Source organism: Leptodactylus fuscus (assembly GCF_031893055.1).
Source record: "Leptodactylus fuscus isolate aLepFus1 chromosome 7 unlocalized genomic scaffold, aLepFus1.hap2 SUPER_7_unloc_1, whole genome shotgun sequence".
NCBI lineage: Eukaryota > Metazoa > Chordata > Amphibia > Anura > Leptodactylidae > Leptodactylus > Leptodactylus fuscus.
In genome coordinates, this window is record NW_027439807.1 from 165,347 (window position 1) to 173,533 (window position 8,187).

Consider the following 8,187-nt stretch of genomic DNA (forward strand, 5'->3'; position numbering starts at 1 on the left):
CCCCACAGCTGAGGCTTCCTCACATCTCCGGTCCGGGGAGGAGATAAATCCCGGCTTGCTGCGCCTGTGTCCCGGGAGGTGAGTGCTCGGTGTCCGGTCCCGGTGACAGCTGCAGCCGGTTGTCTCTGACCCCCATTAGTTGTGTGTGCAGGGCCATGGATCGGTGGCCCAGCCTGAGCACCAGGCAGCAGGTGGTGTTGGGGTTGTCCGCCGGGGCGGCGCTGCTGTACGTGTATTACTCCAGATCCCAGCAGACAGGTGAGGAGCGCGCTGCGCAGAGACCGCCACCGCCGCTGCGGTCCGCCATGTCCGGTAACCTGTGTGTCCTCCTCCAGCCCCGAACCGCGGAGAGGACGAGCTACGTGTGACCCTCCCCCAGCGGGCCGCAGAGCTCCTCATAGGGCAGGACGGCGCCATCGCTGAGCAGGTAGGTCACGCCGCCGGGCGCCTCCACGTAATGGCACAGTCTCGTGTACACCGTTATTCCTACCGTTTTTCTTCCGCAGCTGATGGAGCAAAGCCACGCCCACATTGAAGTGACCACGGCGACAAATAGCGGAGGAGACCGCGAGCTGACCCTCAAGGGTAGTCCTGCGCAAGTGCGCCAAACCCAGCAGCTGCTGCACGGGATCCTGCAGGACGGCGCGGCGCTGAGGGTGGAGCTCCACTACCCCGCCAGGTCTATCGGCCGCATCATAGGTAACACCCGTGTCAGTCTGCACTGCTGCCCTGGCATTCTCTTCATGTCCCCCACAGGCTGGTGAGCGCTCCTCTGGTTACAGGGCACGGGGGCGAGCGGATTCGGGAAATAAGCAGAAGTTCTGGGGCCACAATCGACTGCGAGCGCCAGGCGGAGGGCGGCCAGATGGCGCCAACACGATGCGTCACCGTCAGCGGGACCTGGGAGCAGGTGGCGACCGCCAAGGTGTGCGGGGGGAGGGGGGACTGAGAGGATGAGGGGGGTAGTAGTGTCAGTGCCCCCCATAACCCTCTGCCCCTCCTCCGCTCAGACCCTCCTCCAGAAGGCGTCAGAGGAGGAGGCCGCCGTCCAGCGCCGAGCCGCAGAGTCCTCCACCTTCCGCTCCCGCAGGAAAGAGATCATCGCTGTAAAGAAGACCGAACAGCAGCGCCACCCAGAGGACGAGCAGATACAGCCGCCGCCCAGGGAAGCTCTCCAGACCGTGGACTCTACAGAGAGTGACCCCGCCGCCAAGGAAAACATGGCTGACACCACTTACGTCTGCAAGTTTGAGGGTATGTTCTGCTTCCTGCCCAGTCACATGATTCCCAGCAGGGCATCTGATTGGACGTGACTAGCTTCCATTTTGTCTTGCAGTCCCAAGCCCGGACTTCAGCTTCCGCGCAGACGAGTACGTGGACGTGTACGTGTCGGCCGCGGAGAACCCGAATCACTTCTGGATACAGATCCTGGGATCCCGATCCTCGCAGCTGGACAAACTGACCAGTGAGATGAGTGACCACTACCAAAGGCAGAGGAGGGTAAGGCCCCGCCCCAGCCCATGCAGGCCACTCCCCCTCAGCTCAGAGGACCCCCTGGATGTAGAGGGATGAAGGAGTACAAGTCTATGGAGCTGTAAGGCCCCGCCCCAGCCCATGCAGGCCACTCCCCCTCAGAGGACCCCCTGGATGTAGAGGGATGAAGGAGTACAAGTCTATGGAGCTGTAAGGCCCCGCCCCAGCCCATGCAGGCCACTCCCCCTCAGCTCAGAGGACCCCCTGGATGTAGAGGGATGAAGGAGTACAAGTCTATGGAGCTGTAAGGCCCCGCCCCTCTGACATGGCAGGGATATCAGTGCCGAAACTAACCTCACCGGGGCAAAAACGGGCAAAGCTGATGTCAGAGGAATTCACATCTCTATTGGTGGATCCATTGTGAGGGGGAGGTGCTAAGGGCTGCTCCTCCCCTAGTGATGTCATTCTCTTGATCTTTTACGCCTCCTCTCATGATGTCACTACCTTGCTTGTTGCTCTTTCTAATGACGTCACTACCTTGCCCCTCCCCTCATATGTTGCCCCTCCTCTCATGACGTCACTACCTTGCTCTGCTGTGCATCCTACTAATAATGTCACTGTCTTGCCCCTCCTCTCATGATGTCACTACCGTGCTTTGTTGTTGCCCCTCCTTCTAATGATGTCACTCTTGCTCAGGAGGCGGTGCCGGAGCTGCAGGTGGGTGACATCGTGGCGGCCCCTTTCCATAGTGACGGGTTCTGGTACCGGGCCGAGGTGCTGGGCTTCCTGAAGAATGGGAACGTGGATCTGTACTATGTGGACTATGGTGACAACTGGGAGGTGGCCAGAGACAACCTGTTCCCGCTCCGGTGAGTGGTGGCGCAGTAGCCCTGCCTCCCCCAAGCCCCGCCTTCTGCGCCATATAACCAGGGACTTGGTTCTTTTCAAGGAGTGACTTCCTGAGTCTCCCATTCCAGGCGATTGAATGCTGCCTCTCTGGAGTCGCCCCCCGAGGTGAGTGGTGTCCTATAGCGCCTCCCCCCGGGCTCCGGGACCATCCACGTCCGGCCTTACCTTTCTCCGAGGGGAGTATCTTGTTATATACAGTGATACAAGGTGGCCCCTCCCACACACTGGGGGTATCCTGTAATACGGGGCCCCTCCCACACACTGGGGGTATCCTGTAATACGGGGCCCCTCCCACACACTGGGCGTATCCTGTAATACGGGGCCCCTCCCACACACTGGGGGTATCCTGTAATATGGGGCCCCTCCCACACACTGGGGGTTTCCTGTAATACGGGGCCCCTCCCACACACTGGGGGTATCCTGTAATATGGGGCCCCTCCCACACACTGGGGGTTTCCTGTAATACGGGGCCCCTCCCACACACTGGGGGTATCCTGTAATACGGGGCCCCTCCCACACACTGGGGGTATCCTGTAATACGGGGCCCCTCCCACACACTGGGGGTATCCTGTAATATGGGGCCCCTCCCACACACTGGGGGTATCTTGGGCCAGGGGCACTTACTCGCTCTCTTCTCCTGGCAGGGGGCGCTTGGTCTGATCCAGCCCTGGACGCTTTTGACACGTTGTCGCACTGCGCTGAATGGAAGCCGCTGCTGGCCAAAATCTCCAGCTTTCCGTCTCCCGGGGGGTCTCGCTGCTTCCAGATCGGACTGTATGACCCCTGCAGTGACCCGGTGAGTCCAGGGACCCCCCCCCCCCCCATTACCCACAAGTCACATCCAGAGCTGCAATCATAACTAGTGGCTATAGGATGGGATATGATGTCTGGCCGGGGTTGTGATCTTCTGGCCGTTGTCCTTCTCCTCTCAGATGCTGGACATCGGTTTGGAGCTGATCCGCCAGGGCCATGCTGTACAGTATCGGCTCAGCCCCATGAAAGCCGATGAAGATGAATCCCTGGTGTCTCGTCTCCTGGTGAGTGTCCTCCTCCTCCTCCTCTGCTGACTGTCACTCTGCATTCTCTGCTCACTCTGTGCTGCCCCCTGCAGGAAGAAGTCACCAACTTGTCCATGAGGTCAGAACATGGCAGCTTCTCCAGCCGGCAGGAGGAGGGGCGCCTGGCATCTGGTGAGTGCAGAGTACGAGCCTGGCGGGGGGGGTCCAGGGTCATCCCCCCCACCCCATGGTGACAGCCCCTCAGCCTTAGTTTAGTCCTCATTGTCTGTCTAGTATTGTGAATGATGCCGCCATCTTGGTTGGTTAACCCTTGGATACCTACATCCCAGATGGGTCTATTGAGATGATGCGAGCAGATGTGACCCCCAGCCCTGACCCCCCGCAGAGCGGCATCTCCTCCCCCTCACCCTGCCTGGAGTCTATGGAGGAAGTGGACAGCTTGGAGCAGAATATTGGTAACAGCGCCCTCGCCCCGGCCGCCACCTCCAGCCCGTCCCCTGAGAACACAAGCTCTTCTATTTCATCTTCTGGGACCTCGGGGGAGATGTCCTGCTCCACCTGCACCGCCTCAGAGGGGCAGAGCTTTGTGTCCTCCAATCTGGAGGACAGCAGCGTCTACTCCCCCCGTGGCTGCTTCTACTACCTGACTGACGAAGCCTCCACCAGCTCCATCTTCACCAGCGGAGACGTCATCACCATCAGCTCAGACAGCGAAGAAGACGCTGAGGAGGTTCAGATGGGCGGAAAAAAGGAGGCGAGGGCTTCTGGTAAAATACAGTGTGACCTGATGGTGAAAAGATGAGGACGGGTCTCACTAAAGCACTGTGCTGCCGTAGTCACAGGGGCCCCCATGGCTGTCACCGGTGGAGCCCGTAGTCCTGACAGAGGGAGGGGGTGCACTGCACTTATCACAGCATATGGTGTCTGTCACTTACTCCACCTCACTCTCCTCCCACCCCTGCACTGTCCTCTTTGCACTTCATCAAAACCCTTCTCGGCCCATGGCCCCGCTCCTCTCCCGCCCCTGCCCCCTGGCCACGCTCATCTCTTGCCCCTGCCCCCGCTCCTCTCCCCACCCTCGGTCTATGGCCACACTCCTTTCCTGCCCCTGGCCCTCTCCTTCTCCTCTCCTGCCCTCGCTCTATGGCCACGCTTCTCTCCCACCCCCTGGCCCCGCCCTCTGTCTATAGCCACACTCCTTTCCCACCCCTGGCCCCGCTCCTCTCCCGTCCTCGGTCTATGGCCCTGCTCCTCTCCTGCCCCTGGCCCTCTCCTGCCCTCGGTCTATGGCCACGCTCCTCTACCCCCCCCCCCCCCCCCGGCCCTCTCCCACCCTTGTCCTCTGACCTTGCTCCTCTCCCGCCCTCGCTCTATGGCCACGCTCCTCTCCTCCCCCTCTGGCTCTCTCCCACCCCCTGGCCCCGCCCTCTGTCTATAGCCACACTCCTTTCCCACCCCTGGCCCCGCTCCTCTCCCGTCCTCGGTCTATGGCCCTGCTCCTCTCCTGCCCTCGGTCTATGGCCACGCTCCTCTTCCCCCCCCCCCCCCCCTCTGGCCCTCTCCCACCCTTGTCCTCTGACCTTGCTCCTCTCCCGCCCTCGCTCTATGGCCACGCTCCTCTCCTCCCCCTCTGGCCCTCTCCCGCCCTCGGGCTATGGCCACGCTCCTCTCCTGCTCCTCTCCTGCCCTCGGTCTATGGCCACGCTCCTCTTCCCCCCCCCCCCCTGGCCCTCTCCCACCCTTGTCCTCTGACCTTGCTCCTCTCCTGCCCCTGGCCCTCTCCTTCTCCTCTCCTGCCCTCACTCTATGGCCACGCTCCTCTCCCACCCCCTGGCCCCGCCCTCTGTCTATAGCCACACTCCTTTCCCACCCCTGGCCCCGCTCCTCTCCCGTCCTCGGTCTATGGCCCTGCTCCTCTCCTGCTCCTCTCCTGCCCTCGGTCTATGGCCACGCTCCTCTTCCCCCCCCCCCCCCCCTGGCCCTCTCCCACCCTTGTCCTCTGACCTTGCTCCTCTCCCGCCCTCGCTCTATGGCCACGCTCCTCTCCTCCCCCTCTGGCCCTCTCCCGCCCTCGGGCTATGGCCACGCTCCTCTCCTGGCCCGCCACCACACTCTCTTGCTGACCCTTCTGCTCTCTCTCCACAGACCCGCTCCTGAGTCCCAGCCGTGATGTCATAGTGATAGAAGACTAGCCCTGAGCTCCTCCCGTTGCTGCACTTTGCGTTCTTACACGTTCCAGTTCTCCATGTTTACCAGTTGTACATACAGTTCTTGTTAATAATAAAGGTTATTCTGTTTGTTTACTGCCAGACTCCGCCCACTGCGCCGTTTATTGCCTCCTCACAGCTTGTTCCTATTGGAGGCTTTTATCCTGCGGCCTGTCCATCACGTAGACCAGGAAGATGTTGTCGCTGCAGGTCGGCAGCCACTGCCGCTGTTCCGGCCTTACAACCTCGAAGCCGACGTAACTGAAAGCTCTGAGGAGACGACCTACATAAGGAGAACATGGCGGCGTCCGTCACTTGCAGCACCTCCGCCGTGTAACCCCACCCACCGCCAGGCTCCTCCCCTTACCTCTCTCCAGCTGTTCCTTTCTGACTCCTACAAGTACCCAAATTGCCTCCATCTTCACCTCCACAAACTCCAAGATGGCTGCCAGGCTGCGAATGAGGAAAGGGCCGGTAACTCCGATCTCTCGTGCAATGGAGAATTAGTGTAATCTCTTCTCCAGTCACATCCTAAGCTGCACGATATGCTCTAGAGGACTCATGTCCATAGATAGGAGCACCACATGACCCGTTCAGGCTCTCAACCCTAAGTGCTGCTCTGGATGTGACTGGAGTATAATGTTACCTATGGAGTATTTGGGGCCTTACCCCTCAGGCTCGGCTTGCTCCAGAAGTTGGGCTGCGGAGTCCAGAAAGAGTCGCTGATGGGTCAGGAGTCCGAACCAGTGGAGGGTGTCCTGTCCCTGCTCGTATCGGAACTGGAGGAGAGCTGGTGTCATGGCCGGAGCGGCTGCATCTGTGAGGACGGACAACCTGCCCGCCTGGAGGAAAGTGGTCTATTAATATCCCCCCCCTCCAATCCGAGAGACCCTGCTGCCCCCTCCCCCAGTAATTCACTGTACCGTGGTCAGGGGTCTCAGATGTGACTGTCCCGACTCCACCCGTAACTGCAGACGCCTCATCTCAGGAATGCCAGGGGCAGCAGAGACGGCGAAACACCGGAGGCCGGAGCGGGGTCATCCTACAAGGATCCTGGAGGGAAATGGTGGAGCGGGGTGAAGGTTTGGATTACAGGCGCCCACTTCATGGCAAAGTGAGTATATTTATGTGCTCGGGTGTAATGGCTACTTCCGACCACTAGGCTGCTCCACCTCTAAGGAATCACTCTGAACCACCCAGGACTAATGGCTACCGGGGTCCTCGGAGGAGTCAGGGCAGCCACATACAGGTGGTCAGTAAAACCAACCACCCCCAGGTGTATAGCGTGTACGTCACAGGACGTGTGCACAGGTGTATAGCGTGTACGACACAGGACGCGTGCACAGGTGTATAGCGTGTACGTCACAGGACGCGCGCACAGGTGTATAGCGTGTACGACACAGGACGCGCGCACAGGTGTATAGCGTGTACGACACAGGACGCGCGCACAGGTGTATAGCGTGTACGCCACAGGACGCGTGCACAGGTGTATAGCGTGTACGTCACAGGACGCGCGCACAGGTGTATAGCGTGTACGTCACAGGACGCGCGCACAGGTGTATAGCGTGTACGACACAGGACGCGCGCACAGGTGTATAGCGTGTACGTCACAGGACGCGCGCACAGGTTTTTTGCGTGTACGTCACAGGACGCGCGCACAGGTGTATAGCGTGTACGACACAGGACGCGTGCACAGGTGTATAGCGTGTACGTCACAGGACGCGCGCACAGGTGTATAGCGTGTACGACACAGGACGCGCGCACAGGTGTATAGCGTGTACGTCACAGGACGCGCGCACAGGTTTTTTGCGTGTACGTCACAGGACGCGCGCACAGGTGTATAGCGTGTACGACACAGGACGCGCGCACAGGTGTATAGCGTGTACGTCACAGGACGCGCGCACAGGTGTATAGCGTGTACGTCACAGGACGCGCGCGCAGGTGTATAGCGTGTACGTCACAGGACGCGCGCGCAGGTGTACAGCGTGTACGACACAGGACGCGCGCACAGGTGTATAGCGTGTACGACACAGGACGCGCGCACAGGTGTATAGCGTGTACGACACAGGACGCGCGCGCAGGTGTATAGCGTGTACGTCACAGGACGCGCGCGCAGGTGTATAGCGTGTACGACACGGGACGCGCGCGCAGGTGTATAGCGTGTACGTCACGGGACGCGCGCGCAGGTGTATAGCGTGTACGTCACGGGACGCGCGCGCAGGTGTACAGCTTGTACGACACGGGACGCGCGCGCAGGTGTACAGCGTGTACGTCACGGGACGCGCGCGCAGGTGTACAGCGTGTACGTCACGGGACGCGCGCGCAGGTGTACAGCGTGTACGACACGGGACGCGCGCGCAGGTGTATAGCGTGTACGACACGGGACGCGCGCGCAGGTGTATAGCGTGTACGACACGGGACGCGCGCGCAGGTGTATAGCGTGTACGTCACGGGACGCGCGCGCAGGTGTACAGCGTGTACGACACGGGACGCGCGCGCAGGTGTATAGCGTGTACGACACGGGACGCGCGCGCAGGTGTATAGCGTGTACGACACGGGACGCGCGCGCAGGTGTATAG

General features: G+C 60.8%; 1 protein-coding gene across 2 annotated transcripts; it reads left to right on the forward strand.

Annotated features, from left to right (window-relative positions):
- Positions 1–7: 7 nt before the first annotated feature.
- On the forward strand, positions 8–5,710 carry TDRKH (tudor and KH domain containing). Of its 2 annotated transcripts, XM_075261230.1 has the most exons (13): positions 8–258; positions 336–427; positions 507–699; positions 783–925; positions 1,011–1,254; positions 1,337–1,500; positions 2,170–2,342; positions 2,423–2,487; positions 3,027–3,178; positions 3,315–3,419; positions 3,494–3,572; positions 3,731–4,168; positions 5,547–5,710. In XM_075261230.1, exons 1-13 carry the CDS (start codon positions 156–158, stop codon positions 5,591–5,593), a joined length of 1,998 nt encoding a protein of 665 aa, XP_075117331.1. In that variant the 5' UTR covers positions 8–155; the 3' UTR covers positions 5,594–5,710. The 2 variants fall into 2 exon arrangements, with proteins under 2 accessions (XP_075117331.1, XP_075117332.1); XM_075261231.1 differs by lacking the exon at positions 3,731–4,168.
- Positions 5,711–8,187: the final 2,477 nt, after the last annotated feature.